Below are 23320 nucleotides of genomic sequence, written 5' to 3'. Positions count from 1 at the left end.
TTGTACCTCTTTGGGTCAGAAAGATCGATGTTGGTACCAAACTTGATGATTTTGCCGACGGACTTCTGCTCTAAACTGAACGAGAGAGATGCTAACAGATTACACACCTCATGTAAAGACACACACTGTGAAGAACAGTAGCAGACATAAGCAGATGAGTGAATGATGATCTTCTCACCTCAGTGTGGATGGTGGGCTGCTGGACGGAGTCTCTGATATTGATTCTGTTTTTTTCTCACCTTCTTCTTCATCCTCACTGTCCTTCTCTTCCTGGGGGGAGGGAAAGGTCTGACAACAATTCAGTTTTGTCCATAGAGTTAAACTACTTCTATGCTACAAAATTATTGTCACCCTTAATGACAAAAAGCAACAAAAATATATATTTTTAATCATTATTAATCTTCATGGTTGCTTTGATGTTGTGCACCACTGCACATTTTTTTCTTATTTCACCACCAGGGGTCAGCAAATATCACTGACCAGATATTTCACTAAAGCTCCTCTTTAGGATACTTTGTCCATTTGCTAGAAATCAGAATAACTTTGCTACATTTGTGTTTGCAGCTTGGTTTGGTTTCATACTGCAGATCAGATGGATTAGACATTGTGTGTGTGTACCTGTAGGCTCTCTTGAAAGCTGGAGGCCTGGTATTGAGCATACTTTGAGATGGTTGTGTGAGATCGGCTGCTCTCACATGGCCACGTCTGAGCCGAGCCGCTCGTGTTCCAGTTCTCATCAGCCGGTTGCTGTACCTGCGTCCTCACTTCCACGGCATGATCAGCATTTGCTTCCACCAGAGACTTAGTGGAGAACAACCCCAGGTCTGAGAAAGAGAGAGAGAGAGAGAGAGAGAGACAGTTTATCAGTATCACAGACCTTTCCCATTGAAATCAAACAGATGCATTTGGCCCCCAGTTTTTAGTCAGTCAATATAATATTTTCATTTTACATAATTTTAGCTAGCAGGTTAATTAAACTGACTATTAGCTGACATAAATTGTTAACCTAAGCTGAGCTAGCTTGTTAGCCAACTTGACAAATATCAAATATCTGCTGCTGGATAAACATTAGTTATGTTTTTATGCAGGCTAGTGCTGTGTACAGGTATTTTGCTAGCTCTGCTTAGTTATTAAATTAAGTACAACAGTATTTGTTTTTTAAACGTGAATGTGATCGTGTTATGTATGGTTTGAGGGACTTGAATTAATAAATCCATTTTAATAAAATGTAGATTTTGTGGATTATGCTAAACTGGTAGCGCTACCTATTTAGAGACATTCCAAAAAAACAAATTTCATAAAACAACATAGTGACTGATTAAATACATTGGTTGTTGTAAATGATGATGATGGTGATGATGTGTGTGCATGTGTGTGTGTATGTGTGTATGTGTGTGTGTGTGTGTGTGCTCACTGAGTCGGAGTGATCCTGCAAGGCCTCGGATAACAGTAACCGGGTTTTTGGGATCTGTACAGAACTGCAGTAGCACCGGAGAAAATGCATCTCTTTTACTTTCAAGCTGGAAACACACAGAGAGTCAATCAGGGAGTCTGTACATCCCATAATAAACACATCATAGACTTCTAACATGTGAAAAGATAAAGCAATATGAATCTCTAGCTTACATAGATGCTTGGTGTAGGCGGGTTGAGCTTCTCTCTGGGAATCTGAGACTCGACATTCAGCACAGGCTTCACAGACAAAGATGGAAGCAGATAGGACTCACGGAAACGACCCTTCACCTTCGCATCTCTGACAGACAGACAGAACAGACAGAGAGAGTAGAGAGAGACAGACACAGACTGAGACACAGAAGTAAAACAGAAATCCTTTTGGTGATTCTTTCTTCACCTCCTATCTTCTGAAGTCCATGTAGTTGATGTTATTAGCGCTGATATAATGTGCTGTGATTGTTACATTACTCTACATTACTAAAATGTTACTTGCTGCAGCCAATATCGCCTTCTCAGCCTGAACTGACAAAGCGGGAATAAAAAAGGATGGAGAAAGATAGCTAATTGAAGCTATTCTGCCTAATGTCTTTATTAAACTGACAGGCAGCTAACAGCTCAATGTACTACTCCAACTAAAGGAGCTGGCACTGCTGTTCACTTATGAAATTTTTAAATGTAATAACAACTCATTTTTATTACATAAAAATGTTATCTCAGCAAAATGTCTAAAGATAAATATTCTACTCTCTTCTAAGATGTTATGGAACGTAAACTTGCTAATGGAATTCACCTCAAGATCCATGTAGAGATGCTGTCACAGTTTAAGATGGTTTTCACCTAAAGATATTATACCAGCTGAAGATGCTAGCCCAAACAAGTACCAGTACTCACTTGCAGGCTCTAATGATGTCTGTGGCACTGTTGTTGATGCTAATTTCTTTTAGCGGGATCCGCTTCTGCTCAAAGTCAGAGGCAATGAACGTTTGTCTCCCACTGATCTTGAGCTTCACCAGCTGAATCTTTACCTCTTTTAGAGGCACAGTGGACAGAACCAGAACAGCTGGAGCTGTACTGGAGCCACTTCCGCTGGAGAAGGTTTTTTTTGTCATTCCTGCATCTCCATCCTTATTTTCCTCTTTAGCTTTGACTCTCTCCTTATTCCCTTTTCTTTGCTTCTTCTCTGTCTCTGTTGGTTTCCTCTCTGATAAATCCTGTTTGTTGTGGTCCTTGATGGGTTCATCACTAGATGAGCAATGCTGTTTCTCACTTTTGGTGTCCCTTTTCTGCTTTTTGTGCTGCACCTTTCCCTCTCTGAAACTTGGCTCTTCTGCTATACCACTGCCTCCAGTATTTGTTTTCTGATTCTGCTGCTGCTCTCTCTTTCTGTCCCAACCTTGCCCTTGCTTCTTCTTCTCCAGCTTGGTTTTAGGTTTTTCCTTTCCAGTGTTCACATCTGATGAAAGGAGGGTACTGGAGCTCTGGTTCAGCAGCATCTCACAGCTGTGTACCAGTTTAGCCTGCAAGGTAGCAGGTGACATGGTGGGTGGCAACACCTTGGCCTCATTCTCCTTCACCAAAGAGGTACTGACTGGTTCTTTGAAAGATTCTACAGCTTTGTTCATGTCATCACCCTCCTCCTCAACATCACTATCCTCTTTTCCCTCTTCATTTGCCTGCATGTTTTTGTCAGGCTTTACAAGATCTGAGGTAGATATGGAAGGGGAAAGGCTGGTCAAGGGCATAGCCACTGGAGACACAGCTCTTGGGGATGGAGAGGTTGGGCTGTGCTGCTCTGGAGGGGGTATCTCTGGTCCCAGTGAAAGAGAGGAAGAGTATTTGACCCCAGCCACTGTGTTAGGAGGTGGCCGACAAAAGGGGCCACCTCTGTAGGTGTACTTATGGCTGTTTGAGGCCAAGGTACTGTCAGTGTCATGCAGATGTGGTCCCTGAGAGGTTGTTGTGCTACTGTCCTGCTGCTCTGCCATGGGTTCTTTCTCTTCTTCTTCTTCTTCCTCCACATCATTCAAAGGCTCAGCAATGCCATACAGTTTGGCCAGGTCACTGTGGCAGTACTCCACATCCGAGGGATGATGTGGTTCTTTCCGGATTTCCTCTGGGTCTTGGATTGGAGACAAATGAGTGGGGCTTGGCTGAAGGACAGGTCTCCTGATCACTCCTGCCATGTTGGCCCCTGTTTCATCCTCCTCTTCCTCACTGAGGTCTGAAACAGGGGAGCCCTGCCAGCTCAGTACTGGGGGGCTAGCTGAGGGATCCAGTCGCAGATGGTCCTCTATAGAATTGCTGTGGGCAGGTAGAAGATCTGGAGCATGTTGGTTCTTCTCCTCAGGCTGAGTAACTTTTTCCTTAAAACAGTTGGGGTGATCCAACTTTGGCAACTCCTGCTCACTGCTAGCAGGTGGTTCAGAGGTAATTTCCTCCTGGTCAAGCTGCTTGTCTTGAGACCGAAAACTGCTGGTGTTTGGACATGTAGGCTCAGAGGATGGCAGGTTGTTGTCATTTTCTGAGGTTACATTATTGGCAAAATCCTTTGATTGACACTGAAGAGGATGGTTCTGATTTGTTCGAGGTGGGGTGGAGGGCGAAATAAACCCTGAGGTGTGTGAAGAGTCAGAGTCACAGTTGAACTCCTCCTCTTCTTCATGTTTTGTGTATTTGGGAATACACAGTGATGTGTCTGAAAAAGCTGCCACTGGCAGAGACTCAGAGATGGCTGAGTCTGGACTTTTACTCAGTGAATCACAAGAAGGAGTCTGGGGAGATATTTCTCTTTTTGAATGGTCCTTCTCCCCTTTCTTGATGCTATTTCTCTCTGCCTTCCTTGCTCTTTTCCTCTCATCTTTAGTTTTTCTCTCGGACTGTCCCCCTGTCTCTCCTTTTCTATGGCTTCTTTTCCTTTCCCGGTGACTCCTTTTCTCTTGCCTCTCCTTTTTCTTTTTCTTTGCCTCAAGTTTTCTTAGTATCCTTGCCTTTCGTTCATCTGCCCCCTCCTTCCCTTTCCTCTCTTGTCTTTTCTCTCGTTCTCTGTGTCGCTTCTTATTTTCAACATGCTTTAACGTGTCTGTATCTAGCCGACGCATTTGGCTCTCCTGGCCACTGTGGTTAGAGTAGCTGGGTTTAGTGAAATTTGATGGAGCTCGATGTTTAGAAACCCTGATTTTCTTCCCTTCTGGCCTCTGAGAGCTAGACCCAGATTCAGGGCTTGGGGACAGGCTTGCTCTCCCGCATGTGGTGCCATGTCGAACACTTCTGCCTTCAGGGCTGCAATGGACTTGGATGTGTTTTGGGGTGCTATGATACCGCCCTCCCTCTTTCATCCCTTGCAGTTGTTGCCGCTCTTCAGGCCCTAGCCCAGAGCCCCTGGTTTCCTGTGCAGAAACAAAAGCATATCACATTTTAGGATAAACAAACATATCATTCAAAGCTCACAAGATAAGTGCTGATCTTATAACACCCTAAGCCCTTAGTTACTCACTAAGAGCTTGACGGGTTTGAAAGTCCATCCTGGAGCAAATATGATTGCTCGCACTTCTTCCCTATGCTTGGACAAAAATCCAAAGATAGAAGGCCTTAAGGTGGTTTAAATGGCTCATGAGGCATGACAGCACTCACACTGCTCTGCTTGTCCTTCCAGGCTGGTGTGGGTGAACCACGGCTGGCATGAGGTACTGGGTGCCTGTGTGGGCCCACTGGAGGCTGGTGCTGGGGGCTATAAGGCACTCTGGTAAGGTTTGCTGGTGAGGGCGGAACAGAACGCTCCCAGTCCCCTTTGGTTCCATGGGGTCCCAGGTGATCATGGGTTTGGTGGCCATAAGAGTGTAGGTGGCCAAATTTTAGGGACTTTGAGCTGTGGAAATCTTGGCCAGGACCACTGAGGGTAGATGAGAGCACCGGATGGTTCCTGTAAAGGTGATCTCTGCTGTTGGAATGACTTGACTCCTGTTGAAACCAATACAGAGCAGAAATATTTTAATTTATTTTGAGATATCAAAGGTTTAGCTTAAACAAAGGAAGGAGGAAGTGAGGAACAAGTTTGGATGTTTAGCGACTGACCTGAAAGCCTGAAGCAGACTGTCTCTTATTTGACTGACTCCATTGGGCATCACTGCGGTATGGAGGGCTACAGGTGCGAGGGAGATGAGACAAGGGAGGGTGACTCATAGGCATGGGGTGCTTCATTTTTGAGGGAAGAGCCTGCAGAGGAATAAATAAGATCAAACTATTCAGGACTTACCCAATTTGTTATTAAACTGACCGGCATATGGTGCTAAAATACTTTCTTCAGTGTTTGCGAGTCCTGGTAACTGGTCAACTATACAGATGGAGGTGAAATTATAACAACATGCACAAATGACTGAAAATCTTCACAGCCATATGTAAAGTCTAGGTTAAAAAAAAGGTCACTGGCCTGGTGTGAGCTGTCACTTTTGTTCCTCTTGCTGAGACAGTCATCTCTTGATGGTGACGGTTTTCGGGGGGCTGGACGTTTAAGGGAGGGACTTTGAAAGGATCTGGACGAGGCTACTGGACTCCATCTTTCTGTCATTGGGGTCCGATAATGCTGGTGAGGGCCTCCATACTGTGGAATGAAATATTTAATAACATTGAAGCGTATTCTGTTTTGATAATACTAACAAATACTAGCACTGTTTTTTCAATATCCAAGGCATAAATTCCTGTCCTGTGTTTCTGGGATAAACTCCAGATCCTGACCATGATAAAGCAGACACTGAAAATGAATGAATGAATCAAAGACCTTCCTAATGTTTAAGAAACAGATCTATTAGTATTTGCATACAGGGTCACACATTTCTCTCTTTCACCCCTTTCATCCTTGCTCACCCTTGGAGGCTGATTATTGGGAACACGTCCTCCACATCCTGAGCTGTATCCATTCAGAGCAGCCCGATCCAGGTTCTGGTGCTGATTCGAACCCCAAGACCATGATGCAACCCGATCTCTACTGTTTGGCCCTCTCTCTCTGGGGTGATCATGAAGTCTGTGCCTGCTGAACTCAGGAGGTCTGGTGGCAAGCATAAAATTGGAAACAAATAAAATGTTAAGCTGGTTGAAATATTTGGCTGCTAAAGTATGTCATAAAAGTAACTGAATGGCATTTTCTAGACTCAGACTGACCTATTGTTATAAGCTTTGTGATAGTTTCTTCCTGAAGCATGGCTCAGGGTTGACTGGTACCCTCCACCACTGCCCCTTTGGATAGACAGAGAGAGGGATCTTAAGTACAGTGGTGTATTAATGACAGTATTTTGTTAACTCAAAAGCATACCTGGATGGAGGGGGCAAGTGCCGGCTGGAGCCGGGAGCCCATGAAGCCCTGCTGGAACTGCCAGAGGGGAAGGAGTCCCATGAGTACCGGCCAGAATACTGGTGCTCTGTGTGATACATCCAGCCTGAGGCAACACACATAGGTTGATGCAGACTACACATTTAGAACAGGTAAGTGAGCATCCAATCTGTGAATAAAAACTCACCACACTAGTGTGTGTGGGGATCCCTCCAGTGCAGAAGTGTGACACCACAACAACAGCACCTGACTTCACTTCCAGTTCTGAAACAGAGCAAGAGGAAAAAATGTTAACAGTAAGCCATTGTTTGGAAGTGGAACTGGAACCAAAATAGAGCTAGCACACACACACACACAAACACACACACATACACATCACTTGGCGTGAGTTACACTGCCCATTCGTGGGTGTGTGTAGTCAAGTTTGTTGTACCCACACAGCTGTGTTTATTCTGGGAAACCTCTCTGACGCGTCCTCTCTGTCTGTTCACTTCCCCCATGTCTTCACCAAAAGCACCACATTAAACTGCACCACCAAATGCTTCTCATCATGAGTTGAACCATGACAAGAAACAGATACACACACACCCACACACACACACACACAAGTTCTTCTGGAGGATGTGTGCAAGCGGTTGATAAGCACATGAATGTCACTGCTGTGTCGGAGACATTATCAGAGTCTGGAGGAGAAACAGAGTAGCAAGAAGAATGAGAGGAATGAGGCCATGGCATGCATTTGTGTGTGTGTGTGTCTGTCTGTCTGTCTATCTGCCTGTCCGTGTGTATGCTGTTAGTTTTCTATCTAATGTTGTGAAAAGTTCTGCTTGTACAGCAAGTGGCAAATTCACACATTCTCCTTGTAACAGTAACACTAACAACCAACCATTAAGATACCATCCTGCCCACACACACACACACACTAAACCTTCTCTCAAATGCAGAACTAAAATATTCTGGCTTTTTTTTTATTAAATACCCTGAAAAGGTTCTTTGAGAAGTGGATATGGATGATTTAAGGTTCCCATCTTCCTAAAGGAAGTGTATTTGAAAAGGAATCCTCTGTAACAGATCCTTCAAACCTTTAAGGGATCTCTTTAAGGTATTAGATGGAAACTTTGATTTCATGAGTACAGTCAGTGTCCTTTGCATAGATTAATGATATATTGATATACTAATCACCAATTGATCAAAATTTCACTTGGATATGTCCTCCCTCTTCTTGACTCTACCATCCTGCTATTTTGCTAATAAAAACCCAAATGTAAACCATCAGCTGAGACATGTTTCTGTATAAAGTCTTTATCTACTTTATAGCTATGAGTGTAATCTATGTATGATGTAATGGAAGCCTAGAGCCTCCTGTTTAGCATGATGTGCTGTTTGTGCAGTTGTTCAGCAACAGACATGTTGATGTGGTTTCTGACTCTCTATGACACACTGTTATCTACATACATGGACAAAAGGTCAAATCACTTGCTTTCTCAGAAAGCGCAACCATCAGACTCAGGTAGGGGGCATGGCCTAAAGTTTGAAAGCACTTTGTAAATGAGGTGAAAAGCAACCATGTCTTTTTTATGTGAAAGTGTATTTTCAGTATTTGTGTGTGTGTGTGTGGGCAGGTGCATAGTATTGCTGGTAAGGGAACGAGGTGAGACGGAAGTGGTGTAAACTTCCTGTGGAAAAATAACTATTTCTGCTGCAGATATGATAATACATTTGCAAAAACCTACACTGATATGAACGCTCTGAGGTGTGTGTGTGTTTAAAGGTGTCTGAGGCTCTGGTTAATGACTTAAGATCTGATGGTGATAATCTTTCTCACACTGCAAAAAGAAGCAGAGTTCCTGCATTTCCTCAGTCCAGCTTCAACCCTAGATGATAAAAATACCCAGGGTTGTATCAGGACACCCCTGGCAATGGCCATAAAAGCTTTTAATGTTCATCAATACAAACATAGTTATCTAAGGTATCTGTATCCATGTCTGTTTCACTTTTACACTTTGTGAGACAGCGAGACAACTTCAGGCGCTCAGACTGAACCAAGACAAAGAGAACAATCTGCAGACAAACTCAATCTCCTGAAACCGATAGCACATGAGAAGAGGGAGGGGGCGGAGTAGAGAGAAAACTACACAGGGAATCCAGGAGCCGAAAGAAAAGAAAGGACGAGAGGGGGATGGAGAAGGATTAGGAGTAAGAGAGCAGCGGTCAAGGGCAGAGGGATCAAGTTACCAAGGATTTGGACTGACTCGGGAATTCATCATCAGAATGCAACATGCAGGCAACAAAACACAATATCACATGCGTACATGTGGGGATTCCTGTTCTACTGCTTCAAATACAAACAATCGAATGAGATAAATAAACCAAAAAGGAATACATCCTTAAAACATGGCAGCACTAACACACAAATCAGGTACTGCACAAAAGTTTCTGTTTCAAATTTAGTCTAAAACTGGGATTAGTGTGTGTCCAGGAATGACCACATAAAATGCTAATGCTTTATTGTGTGTAGGATGGGTTTGAAATGTGTGTGAGGGTGTGACGTGAAAGCCGCAAGCAAAGCACTTTGTCTTTAGTCAAATTGGTGAGCAAACTGCGTATGCGCTGATATTATATTTACAGAAGCAGAAAGGCTTTTTAAACCAAACAAATCAATATATAAACTGAGGAAATCTTCCGGAAAAAAAAATTTATGGGGTGAGTTTTGCATAGGAGCTAAGCATCACAATCACAAACTGGAGCATGCAAGTCCAGATGTGTTCAACAACCTGCTCCAACGTCACTTCTCTGAGACACACGCAACACACAGGCGACAAAATACACCCTCACACCCACATGTAGTAGCAGCATTTCGGCGCGCATTAGCTAACGTAAGCTTTGATAGTAATGTAATCTTTGAATGTAATCTATTATCAATGACTGAAATGATGCTACAGTGAAACTACTGAGGACTCAGGATACTCATTTCAGAGGAAAAGCGTTAGCTAGAATTTTTTAAATCTTTGAATCTTTTAAAATCGAATATATAACAAAATAATCTCAACTCAGACCATCAAGCTGAGCTTATAGCTGCTGTTGTTCGGCTCCAAATTTCACGTGATGGGAAACAGATGCTGAAACCTAGCTACGATGTGGATCATTCTGGATTAGGTGGACAATCGTGTTGCTCAGACGCTGATCTATGAACTTATAAACGCAGATTTACACTTCAGCGTTTTTGGCTCTGCATGTAAATCAGGACGTCATGCACAGTTGCTTGCACAGAGTGAAGTGTTCATGTGTGCTCAAGGGGGCACTGTCGCATGACCTGCACCACAGTTGGGAGATAACTTGGACATAACGTTGTTTTGAAAAGTGCAGAGAAATAAATAAATCTCACATCATTAATTATATAGCGAGTGATGTCTCAGTGAAATTATTGCTGAAGTGTTTTCACTTTTCTGTATTCCACAGTATGAGCAGCTTTCATATAGGAGCACTACAATGTAAGTAGCATTTAAACTCCTCCAATCACAGACTGACTCATGCTTCAGCTTTTAAACTGGACGTTATAACGAAGAAGCTTGATGCTAAGTTTTAATATGGCACAATTTCAGTCATTCTGGGATGTTTCTTTAGTAATTGACCAACACATTTGAGGTAAATATTGACCTTGTAGATATTCCTGTCACATTTCCATTGTCTCTGTGTCTTCACCCTGTCTGTATAAAACACATAACAGCATTTTTTTTTATACCTCAGCCATTAGCTAGCTTCTCTTCGGCGTCTCCGTCACCCAGTTGCTTAGCAACAATGTTCACACAACTTTATCCACTTTAGTGTATCGTGTTCATGTTCCCACATTAAAAGCAACTTGAAATTCTAGTCAAATTTATTAGAAATAATTTAAATATATTTGTTGATTTAACTCCTGTGTGTGTGTGTGTGTGTGTGTGTGTGTGTATTACAGCAAGACTAAATATTGTAATTTCAAAATTTTCAACTTCTACATACACACACAAACGCGGACACACACACACACACACACACACTGGGATCATGATAAGCAGACATAATAAGCTCACTTCCTGCATTCACTATAATAGTGCTATCATATTACACACACACACACAAACACAACCAAACACCCACCCACTCACATGAACACACACACATATACACACACACACACACACGCACACACACACACACACTGCATTGTGGGCACTCATCTGTAGCTTCTTTGCATTGTTATATTGTTGCATGTGATGAATACACACAGGGGGAGAACCTGCACACACACACACACACACACACACAGACGCACACACAGACACACGCTTCCGGACGCCTGCAGATAACGGCAGCAGAGTTCAGTCCCTTTAAACAGCCGACACTTACACACACACACACACACACACACACGGGCAGCACTTACTCTGACAGACAGACGGTGTCACACAGATGACTGCAGTTCCTTCATTCTTTCTTTCTTTCCTTTCTTCCTGCACACTAGTCCCCCTCTCCCCCTCCCCTCACTCTCTCTTTCTGTCTCACTCACTCGCTGTCTGTCTCTCACTCACACACACACTGTCTCTCTCTTCCACCCTGTTTGTTCCCCCTCCAGCAGACAGACAAAGAAAGGAAGGGGATGGCTGGGAAAGAGAAAGCAAAAAAAAAAAAAAAAAAAAAAAAAAAAAACCCGACAGAGAGAAAGAGAGAGAGAGGCTGAGGGGAAGAAGGTATCTCCGCCCCTTTTCACCAGCCAATCAGCTTGCAGCTTTTTTGGCTCCTCCTTCCCTGTCACCTCTCTCTGTCTGTCTTTCTGTCTCTCTCTCTGCCTTTTTTTCTGTCTCTCTGTCTATTAGTCTATCTCTTTCTCCATATGTCTCCAGCTCTGTTGCTTTCTCTCTGACTAGCCCTCTCTTTTCCTGTCTATCCTTTTTTTTCTGCCTTCTTTTCCTCTCCATATCAGTCTGTTTCTAGTTTTCTTTGTCTTTCTGCCTGTTTCTCTCATTCTATCTTTATATGCATTTTCAAACCACCACCCCCCTCTCTATTTCACACCTTTCGTGTACAGTATGTGTTTCCTAGGAAACCGGCAATACACTCCACTCCCCTCACACTCCATCAGTCTGGCAGGATAACTTCACCTGACACACACACACACACTTCAGGTGTGTCATTTTCTCAGCTGCCCTTCACACACAAAGCACACATGTACACACATTCAGGTACACACACACTCACACACAAGACCTTCTGCTCACTGAAGCTCTGCAGCAGGAGGAGACACTGCAGCACTGTACATGTGATGGATGAAGTTTTAAGTTTGCTCTGTCAGCACACACACACACACACACACACATCTGGGCATACATGCTCTCTCCATCACATTGCCATGTGAAACAAAAGAAATCATCTTGCTGTGGCAAATGGAGACACAATTCATTGAATTCTCCAGTCACACTAGGACTGTGTGTGTGTGTGTGTGTGTGCACGCACATTTTAACACGTATCCATGCAGACTTTGCACCATATGAAACTCCATCACTGCTTACTAATACACACTAAGTTGCCAGTTTAAGTCTAACCCCACCCCTCCCTCAAACAAGTAGGTGGGGCATCAGAACCTCAGAAGCTCCACCCATTGCTAACTTCTGTGTATTTTTCTGTCCACAAGCTTTAGAATATTGATTCCACTCTCCTGAATATACACATAGTCTCAGTCTCAGATAAACTTTGAAACGGTTATTGCTATCAGACATCTGTTTAAGAGCTCTGCTGATGTCGAGTGATTATTAATAGTCCGAGCTTTAATTTGAGTGATTATCAATAGATGTAGAGTGATTATTAATGATGTAGAGTGATTATTAATGATTAGTGATTATTAATGATGTAGAGTGATTATTAATGATGTAGAGTGATTATTAATAGTCCGAGCTTTAATTTGAGTTCTAATTTTGCCCACCCGTGGAGTGTAGTAATGCAACTCAGTGGTGTTACTCATCAAACCTGCTATACTTGTCACTGTGGGGTGAACCGTGAGAGGCAGGAAGCCACAGTCTCGTACATGACATCATAGGTTCTTCTTAGTCCTCAAATCTTCTACCACGACATGCAGTGAGAGGCTGTGCTCTCCGAAAATCAAGACAAACAGGGTATGTCACAGTGTGTGTGTGTGTGTGTGTGTGTTAAACATCTAGTTTAAATAAAGATTTTTAAAAAATTAAATAACCTAAATAAAATGTAGTTAAAAATCAAACAGCAGCTGAACTCTACTACAGAACTCTCCCAAAGGGCGTGGCAAAATATTCTAATAAGCACACAGAAATCACAGCCCTCTGTCTAAAACTCTGCCCACATCACCACTCCTGCAGGGAATTAGGATGCAACGTCTGTATAGCAACAAGCTAATTACACAGTAGCTACGCTTGCTAGGTCAGTTTCACTAGTGCCACTGATCACCTACATTATGTTTAAATGGAACCTTTAACTGTGATCGAAAACATCAACACAATGTTACATTAACAACATCATAACACAACTATGTTACATCTTAACAGGGTTACAGCACAATGACACAACAATGTTACATTCTATCAATGTTACAGTGCAACAACACAACAATGCTACTTCCAAACATCACTAAAACACGTCACAACACAACAATGTTACATACTAACAGCATTACAACAAAACAACATAACAAAGTTACAATCTGTCAGTATTACAACACAATAACACAAATACTAACAACATTACATCACAACACAACTATGTTACGTCTTAACACGGTTACGAAACAGTAACAACAATGTAATGTTCCAGAGCAACAATATAAAACACTACAACTTCCAAACATCACAAAAACACAACACTGTCAAACACTAACAACGTCACAACACAACAATGTTACACACTGGCATTACAACACAGAGTTACATTCTATCAGTATTACAACATACTGGAACAACAATGCTGGAACACAACAATTTTACAGATACTAACAACATTTCAACACAACAATGTAACGTACTAACATTGTTACAACATATCAACACAACAAGGTTACACTCTCACAATACAATACAATGTAACAATGAAACACAACAAGCCTAACTAATTAGCAACAATGCTACACCTTAACAACATCACAACAACCTTACACTCTTACATTACAGTTGCAAGTCCCAGGATCAAATAAATTTCACACGTCCCACAACATAACAACGTTACAGCAGATTTTTCATTACTCTGATTTATAGAGTAACACGTGATGACACATCCATCATTCATGCGTCTTTCCCCGAGCAGAAATTCCAGCTTTCATCGCCTCTCCACTGCACAATGTTTCAGATACAAAGAAACACAATAATGTTACATTTAGGACAAATGTGAAAAAAACTTTCTAAAGCACGAACAAATGTGTCTGAAAAGCTGACAAGTGACTAATCCCCACTCCAGAAGTGAGAGGAAGATGCTGATTAATGTGATTGGTGGAGACTCCGGATTGTTAATTACACTCCTGAAGGGACATGTCCACATGTTTCATCCTGCAGTGATGCATCGTGGGACATCGAGATTTGGATTCTGACTGATGGATTTGCAGTGAAACTGTGTGTGTGTGTGTGTGTGTTAAAGAGCTTTTGCATTACAGAATGACATGTTAGTGGCTTGTAGCCCAGCATGGTGATTAACCAGTGAATGTAGGTCAGTGTGTAGCTAGCAGCTTAATGCACACATTCACACACTCCGGAACACACTGTAAAAGCCTGTACTAGACAAAGACACACATGTGCACACACACACACACACACACACAATGTAAAACGCATGAAAAGCATTTACTAGTAGTAGTATCTCCAAGTGTCAAGCTGCACGTGTGTGTTTCATGCATCTTTTAGTCCTGTCAATTCATATAGATACCGGCTGCATCTTAATGCAACACACACACACACACACATGCATAAAGATAATTTACAATGAAACTATGCTTGTGAATGCATATGAGCACACACACACACACACACACACACTGGAGGTGTCTTCATATTGCAGAGCCACAGAAATAGACATCAGCAGTTCCCCACCTCCTCGTCCTCTCCTTTTTTTTAAAAAAAAAAAAAAACCAAAACCTGGCAGTCCTTTCCTCTTCTCCTCTTCTGTTCCACTGATCCTTTGCTCCCTGAACCTGGACCTGTCTACTCTTCCTCTCCTCCACCTCTTCCTCTTCCTCCCTCCTTCTTGGCTTGTCTCCTCTCGCTGATGCTCAGACGTTTGCAGCAAAGCCGTGCACGTGCACACGGCTCAACCATCCATCAAAAACCCAGCAGCCAATCCCCCATGTGCCATTCTTTGCCACTCAGAGCAGCACATCCAATCAGGCCCGAGTGGGCATGTACTTCAGCTACAGTGCTCGGTGTGTATGTGTGTGTATATATATGTGTGTACATGCAAGTGTGTGTGTGTGTGTTTTGGAACAAGGCCAACACACTGCAAGCTATTTTTAGCCCTCCACAGTTGACTCCATTTTCTAGCTGACAGAAACAGTGGTGTCTTTGGAAACTGGTGTGTACCTTAACACTCCAAAGGGTGTGTTTGTAAACTATGATTATGATTTTCGCAATATTCACACCAGTCCTGTCTTTTCCACAGGCTTCACTTCACACGATGAAATGTGGTCTTGTATAGAGGCTAAACAAAGCAAATAAGAACTTGCTGAATCAGGCTGAAATTTTTTAAAGCGAGCGATGTAACACCTTTAGATGTGTGATGCAGGTGATACTGCAGCGTAGCAGATCCTCGAAAGCAGTGAAAGTGAAACACCTGGTTTCTCAGGATAGGATTGAGCAACAAACACATCAAACAGTAAAAAGAGTCAAACGATCCAGGGCTTTAACTCACTTGTCCCATCCTGCACAAACAGAACAGAAGGGGCGGGGCTTATCGCTAATAACAAACTCTAAACTGTAAATTGTACACTAAAATAAAACACAAATATTTTCTGTTAGCAAACACTGCATGGACCTTTCACCAATTTCTTATAAAGTTTGTATTCAGTGCAAATTAGCATTCGAAGGAAACCAAACTCACATATTAAAGCACCGTCTGCCACTAGAGGCCACCACTGTGTTCAACTTTCTTTAAAAATAAAACACAAAGCGCAAAACACCATGAGGCTGCAGGTGCAGTCCGAGTCAGAGAGTTAAATCATCTTTCCAGTCAAATCAGTTGCATTGCTTTCTACGTTTGATCAGACTTGAGTCGTTTTCCTAGTCGAAGAATTCATCAGAGTTAAATTGCTCTTTCAGTCAAATAAATCTTTTGAATCAGTCACATTAATTTCATAGTCAAAATCAAAGTGCAAAACTAACTGAGAGAACCTCAGACATGAAGCACTGATCTTGTCTGATCCATAGCATCTGGGGTAAAGCGACATTGCTGAGATTTCACACTGGTGCTGAACTGTTCCTTTAATTTAATTTATGCATCATTATGAGATGAGAGATTTGCCTCATTAACTTTACAGCATGCATGTGTGTGATTTTCAGATAAACACACACGCATGCACGCACAAACACACAAACATCTGTGGAGGGTCCTTTTATTTATCACATTCAGAAACATGACCTCGTCTCCTCCACTCTTTCATCATCCGTCTAGAACCACAGCAGGAAAATCACACACAGACAGTGGATACCTCAGAGTGTGTGTGTGTGTGTGTGTGAGAGCGAGATTCCAGGCTCCACACTCACTGCCCATAGCAACTGCACCAGTGCTGCCCTGCCCCTATTGGACAAGTCTGAAAAGTCTATGACAGGATTTCAGCCAATCGGAGCACTTGGAATGCTAGGCTGGGGGGTTTCTATGATCACCATGGTAACAGGACTACACACTCGAGTTAGTCAAACATGGAGTCTCTCTCTCTCACACACACACACACACACACACACACACACAAAGAACAAACTACAAAATAAACGTATTTAAGTGTGTATCAGAAATATAAAAATGCAGTATACAAAGTGTGTTTATGAGACTACTGTGTGTGTGTGTGTGTGTGCAGTATACAAGATAAATGTGTTTATCAGATTGTGTCTGTAGAATACACAAATGTGTGTATGTGTGTGTGTGTGTGTGTGTGTGTGTCATATACACAGTTACTGTGTGTTTGTGGCTGTGCGTAGTATAAAAATGCAGTGTGCTTATGAGTGTGTGTCTGCACTATATCCAGCAGTTGTGTTTTATAAGAGTGACTGTCTGTGTATCTCTCTCTCTCTCTCTCTCTGTGTGTGTGTGTTTGTGTGTGTGTGTGTGTGTGTGTGTTAGCTCTTAAAACGTTTAATTTATCAAATCTTGTTTTATTCCAAAGGTTTATTTTTTCTTTCAACAAGATACTTATTTAAAAGCAAAATTCTGCCATGAAAATAAAAGAAATAAACTTAATCTTTTATATGAGATTATCTGATATTTAGTCCTGCTCCCCGAGTGTGTTTAATGTCATCTGATCTCACATGATGTAAACACAGCCGCTCCAATTGATCACAGTAATCCCCGCCCCCTTTAAGTGCTGATTGGTTCAGGTGGCTGTCCATCCTTAAGAGGCTTCCTGAGTGATGTTTGGCAGTAACACACTGCCATCTGGTGGTCAAATACAAGTACTGCCGTTCTAAAAAGTCGTAACGTAATTCTGCACGAGCTGATTTCAGGATAACGCGGGGTGATGACGTCGGCAGTACGTAAGAAAGTCATTTTCTTTAATCGCAGATCGATCATTAGAGGATCTTCACCTAACATGATTTTTTTTAATGCCCAGATTTGTATTTTATCAGATTCTTGTCCCGTGTAGTCGATAATAATAATCCTAGAGCAAAATAAAACCGACTAAAGTTAGCTAGCATTAATGATATTAGGTTATCAGGGATGACAGGAGTCTAATTTGCATAATCGTACATCGTACATATTCATAGATTCTGCTAAAGGTGTTTTTTTTTTTACATAGTCATCTAGTACAGTATGTGATTTTAGAATACATCCCCATACATTATTTTCTTCACGAACTTGATATCATGCAGTTCCACTAGATGGAGCTGAATCCTCAGATAAACTTGCAGATAAACGTTTCTAAAATTCTAGAAACAGGGTCAGAATAACACAAATATCTACAGTACCTAGGGTTGGGACACCTAAATAATTCAGAAATCCTCCCTCCGTGGAAAACCTTTCAGGTACTGTGGAGAACCTCTGAGCACTGGACAGGACCCAAATTTAGGATCCCTTCATTACCCACTGAACCCAGTTTTTCAAGAAACCTTGAAAAACCCTTTTTGCTAAGATCTGGGTAAGTGTGTGGTACAAGCACCAACGTATTGCGCATTATTTATTTCCTTCTTGACACCCAACACTTGTCAGGACTTTAACACTTAGCTAAACTGTCTGGGTCCGAGTAGAACTGGCTAAGAACCCAGAGTTATCTAACCAACCATTAAAGAACACATAGAATGTGTCAGGAGTTTGAAATGTAGCTCCTCATAAGGGTTCCTTAATGATTCTTTAAGGATTCATTAGATAATTAATCCTTCTAAAAGGGACTTAGTCCAAGGCGTTTCAGATAAATGCTAAACTCCTGACAGGTCCCTGAAATTAAGAAGAAAACAATGAGCAGAACACATACTGAGGACCCTCCATGAACAAATGAACCCTAAAGAACCCTTTTCTGAAGAGTGTTTCAAAAACCAAGAGCTACCATTTTAAATTCCTGACGGATTCTGAAAGAAAACAATAACGAATAATTGCATAATTAATGGTTCTTAGCTTCTAAATAGGTTCTAATTGGAATCCGGTTTTATATGAAAAAAAAAAACCCTGTTGTGGTTCTGCGCTGAAATGCCACCTGTAACTCCAGAGCAACAAAGGGTTCTACATTTCCTAAGGGTTTATATGAGATTTGTAGACTAGTTGCCAAAATTGACTATATTTTACAATACAGAAAGCTGCCTGGTTAACTAAAGAGTCTTTATTGTTCTAAACAAAGTATTGGCACCCTTCGTCTGATGGAAATGGGAGCACGAGATGTAATGGTTTCTTTCCAGTATAATCACATCCTGTTTAATTATTTGTAGCTTTAAATGAATTTCGTCTCAAATCAAAGCATTAACCACAGATCGAGAAGCTCGTCGCTTCATATAACGTGTTTAAAATGGGTCTAAATCCGATTTTCACCACTGAAGCCACGTGCAGATGTGCGCTAGTGTGAATTTCATTTACATGATAAGGTAATTAGGTGACGCCGAGCGAGATTTGTTCACTAAGTGTGTGTTTTAGGATGAATGACAGAGAGGTGTTGTCATGGCAGTGAAGGAGAGAGAGAGAGAGAGAGCCCCGAGGAAATGGAAGAAAAAAAACCTCTTCAGCATCCAGACACGCTCTTGACCTTCAGAGCAAATGAGAAGCAGATGCACACAGGCGCATGCACATGCACGCACGGACACACACACACACACACACACACACACGTAATACTATCTGTACCTAAATCATCAAAAATCATGCTGGAGCTGCAAAACTGCACAAAAATATCCAGAGCACAGCAAAATAAAAAAATAAAAAAACTCCTGCATGCACAGATTTTATTATTTTTTGGGGAAAATTGACTTTTGGATAGTTGTGATCATTTTGGGATGCTGTAAATCTCATTCTGTTTTATTGGTCAATTAAGATATTAAAAAGTATAAAAGTATATAAAAAAAGTAAAATATTACTAACATGGAAATGAAGGTAAGGTGCTGTAACAAACTAGGGAAGGTAGGTAGGATGGGGAATTCAAGAATTAAAAAAATTCCAAGGATTTTAATGACCTGGATAAAAAAAGGTTTGATGCAGTAAATGCATGCGGTTTGTGATTCTCCCAAACTGCACTGATAACTCTTTAACTTGGACAACAATAACTCTACATATTACCTAGACCGGTTTAAACCCCGCCCCTTATGCATATCACCTTCACCCTATTGGACGGAGCACTGTGCATATGCTAATTACCTCATGAATATTTATATACATAAGTTGCATTGCTTATGCGTTCAAGCCTTCTTCTCTTCTGGCATAGTGCATGACATATAAGAGCTAAAAAAAACCCCAAAAAACATTATATAAATAAATAAATCAAAATAAAGATTTTTTTGAATACAGTGTGTGTTTCTACGGCTGACACCCTGGCAAGCTACACAACAGGAACCGTACTGCACAGCTGCACATGATGTAACTTAAAGACCATCCAGAGTTACTATACGTAATCAGAAAGCTGCCTGTGGTCCTCATAGAAATATCTGTCTTGTCAGAATTAAGCAGGATGATGTTACTCAGTATCCTGTGTCTTTACACATTCCTCAACTTTGTTGAGGTGGAGTGTGTCATCTGGTTTTGCTGAAACATATAGCTATATGTCATGCATATAATGGAAGCCATCAGACAAATAAAACCCGAACAAGGAGAAAGATGTTCCACTAATCCCAGCGATATCATGTAGTCTAGCTAGAAGAATAAAGATCTATCAGATCAAAAGCTGCACTCAGATCAAGTGAGGAGCCTCAACTCTAATAGGAGACACTAGTAGGTCATTTACTACTTTAACCAGTGCTGTGATGAGGCCAAAATCCTGATTTTAAAAATGATATTCCTGTTCAATTATAAGCAAAACTGCTGAGCTACAACCTTTTCCACCGTCATGGAGATAAAGGAGATGTTTGATATTAGCCTATAGGTAGATAGCGGAGTTCCTAATCACGCTGACTGATGATGTAAGCAGAACATAAAAACATTATTCCCTTTAATCTCAGTATCTCAATAGAGGCTCTTCCTGATATAATCTGACGCACTGAACACATGATCTGATCACACGGTCTGTTGTGTAATTTATACAACATGAGAAATAATAATCTTAAAATTCTGCTGAAATCAAACAGACTAAAACTGACTCGAGAGACTTCACGGGGATCTGAAACTAAAGCTGGTCACATGTGGAATTTTTTCATCCAGCCTGATTAAAGGCTTTGAAATACACTGAAAAGCTGTAAAAATGTAAAGATAGCACGGATGCTGCAGAGTGGGTGTTATTTTCATTTAAATCATTGTTCTTATAGTGTTACAAATTTTGCTGAGTTTATAAACGTTGAGAACTTTCTTCTGAAGGAGAGGAGCTTGACAATGCAGAAGATCAACAAAGATCCAAAGTGGAGGAAGCACTAATTTACATCTGACACTATAAACATTTTATGAAAAGTAAAATTGATGTAATTAATAATTGAAATTAATTCTATAAAAAAAACACTGCAGCTGGTTTACATATAAATATATTTTACTTCTATAAAATACACTTTTTGGAGGCACGGTGGCTTAGTGGTTAGCATGTTCACCTCACACCTTCAGTGTCCTGGGTTTGAGTCTTGCTCCCGCTCACTGTGTGTGTGGAGTTTGCATGTTCTCCCCGTGCTTGGTGGGTTTCCTCCGGGTGCTCTGGTTTCCTCCCACAGTCCAATGACATGCTTCTAGGTTGATTGGAGTCTCTAAACTGCCCGTAGTGTGTGATTGCATGAGTGAGTGAGAGTGTGTGTGCCCTGCGATGGGTTGGCACTCCGTCCAGGGTGTATCCTGCCTTGATGCCCGATGGCGCCTGAGATAGGCACAGGCTCCCCGTGACCCGATGATAGATCGGATAAGCGGTACAGACAATGAAATGAAAATGAATTTTTTTCAGGAAATATGTATTTTTGTGGAGCTTATTTTACACATACAAACTTTTTTCCTTTGTGCATGTGTTGTTGATTTTTTTTACAGGAATAAACCCAGGGTGTGTCCGAATCCATTTATTAATTCACCCTTGGTGACTTTCCTCTCAGTGTTTAATCCTGGTTGCCATTTTAAAATCATTGACTGCATTGTGGTTTTGAAAACATGGAGGAGTCAAAATGAGTTTAGCTTATGTTCATGTCCAAGCAACAAACTCTCTTCTTCGATATTTTTTATTACTTTACACAACCGAATGTAGAAGCACTGCGATGAGAAGCATAAACACGTCTATAAACTTTATGCCTCTCGTCTGATGAGCTAAACGCATAACCTTGAGCTCGGCTGCACTTTTTTTTTTTTTTATCGCTGCGTACAGATCGTACTGTTATCCAGAGATCTATCCAAAATATAGCGATTTTATTAGCACGCTACGGCGTTCATCATGAGTTACTGCTCACAAAAACAGGCCAAAAGGGATAAATCTCCGTCTCTGAGCTGCGTTGTAGGACAGCAAAAAACAGGCGGTGTTATTTACGATTTTGAAACGTCCGACTGCAGCGCCGTATGTTCACTAATTAAATTCTGGTCAGGGAGGCAGATTTGCTGTGTGTTTTTTTTTTCCACTCCGTTGTGTCAATGCGCTCAGATCAGACCTGCTGAGACGGAGACGGAGGAGGCTAATCTCAGTCTGCTCACATACACCCTGCTGACAAAAAAACACCTTCTACACCTGACACACACACACACACACACACAAGTTGGACATAATGCTGCCATACAATGAAAATGCAGTAATAAAAATAAAGTTTTTTTTGGCCCTGTTCTAATCAAAACCTTGCTCCAGGGAATTGCAAGCTGATGGCTAAAATACTGAAACAAGATAACTAATACTCTTTATTATATTATATGTCTTATTTCACTCTGTTGTGTAAAAGATCGACTTGGGACCATTATCAGAGCCTGGGTTTGTGTATCAGAGAGTCAGTTAGTCTGGAGTTAGTCATCAACTGTAAGTTTATTATTTTTTTGTTCATACATTTTTTTTATATGATCATGTATTTATCTATTTATCATCTATCATCTATCTATTTTTTTTCTATATCTATATTTTGCATGTTGTGTACAAATAGTAAACTACGTATTACTTAAAGATTTTTACATAACGTCAATAAACGTATTATTTACTAACCTCGTTACAGCTGACTCTTATGGAAGCTTTTAGATAATTAAAGTTGCGAAAACATTTTCTTTTGTCAGGTAAATGCTGGTTTTGGCTGAAGTTCCTGCTTCCTGGGAAACATCACGACCTCACAATATGGCCACAATATGGACTTCAGATCACATGACCGTGTCACATGCAATTCCCTTCTGATTCGACTCACCTGTTTCGTGTTTCCTCTTGATTAGCGCTCCACATTTAGCTCAGAGATTTCTCTGTTTTATGGCTAAAGCTGCTGCTCTGCTGTATGTCTGTTTCTCGTTTCGCTCATTTTACGAGTTTTGTTTGAGATTTGTTTGTCCTAATGTAAAGACCACCAAATCTCAGACTTATCTTCAGTTCAATGATTTTGATTTCTGAGACCAGAAGATCAAAAATTGAGAAGTTGGAGAACTGTTGTTTATATAAAACTATAAATGTTCTAGAAAAAGTAAATCAATTTAATAGAAAGTCATTCAACTTCAATAAATTATTTGACAAAATAAATGTACTTAATTATTCTTTGTAAATTACTTCATAAAAGATTAGGTGTTATAATTATAGTTCTATAT

The 23320-nt window shown here is 41.2% G+C and overlaps 1 protein-coding gene and 1 long non-coding RNA gene across 5 annotated transcripts in view; one reads left to right on the top strand and one right to left on the bottom strand.

Moving 5' to 3' along the window:
- kdm6bb (lysine (K)-specific demethylase 6B, b) overlaps positions 1-15003 on the bottom strand; it is a 20001-nt gene extending 4998 nt beyond the window's left edge. The window contains exons 1-14 of one of the 4 annotated variants that reach the window (XM_058411885.1): positions 14902-15003; positions 6966-7042; positions 6761-6884; positions 6610-6684; positions 6316-6496; positions 5882-6052; positions 5527-5667; positions 5086-5412; positions 2347-4841; positions 1627-1753; positions 1415-1520; positions 619-824; positions 179-288; positions 7-75 (exon numbers count right to left, since the gene is read on the bottom strand). In XM_058411885.1, the coding sequence (XP_058267868.1) occupies positions 7-75; positions 179-288; positions 619-824; positions 1415-1520; positions 1627-1753; positions 2347-4841; positions 5086-5412; positions 5527-5667; positions 5882-6052; positions 6316-6496; positions 6610-6684; positions 6761-6879 (4127 nt within the window). In that variant the 5' untranslated portion in view covers positions 6880-6884; positions 6966-7042; positions 14902-15003. Of the gene's footprint in view, positions 1-6; positions 76-178; positions 289-618; positions 825-1414; positions 1521-1626; positions 1754-2346; positions 4842-5085; positions 5413-5526; positions 5668-5881; positions 6053-6315; positions 6497-6609; positions 6685-6760; positions 6885-6965; positions 7043-7215; positions 7288-11201; positions 11399-14901 lie in introns of those variants that run through there. The other 3 variants (XM_058411883.1, XM_058411886.1, XM_058411884.1) reach the window with 3 other exon arrangements.
- Positions 8906-23320, top strand: LOC131366898 (uncharacterized). Its single transcript, XR_009206868.1, has 4 exons — positions 8906-9197; positions 10238-10423; positions 22486-22559; positions 22808-23320. It is a non-coding gene; the product is annotated as an uncharacterized LOC131366898 (long non-coding RNA).

This window comes from Hemibagrus wyckioides, linkage group LG16 (assembly GCF_019097595.1).
Source record: "Hemibagrus wyckioides isolate EC202008001 linkage group LG16, SWU_Hwy_1.0, whole genome shotgun sequence".
NCBI classification, from domain to species: domain Eukaryota; kingdom Metazoa; phylum Chordata; class Actinopteri; order Siluriformes; family Bagridae; genus Hemibagrus; species Hemibagrus wyckioides.
The sequence above is the reverse complement of the archived record's forward strand: the minus strand, read 5'-3'. Positions and strand labels throughout refer to the sequence as shown.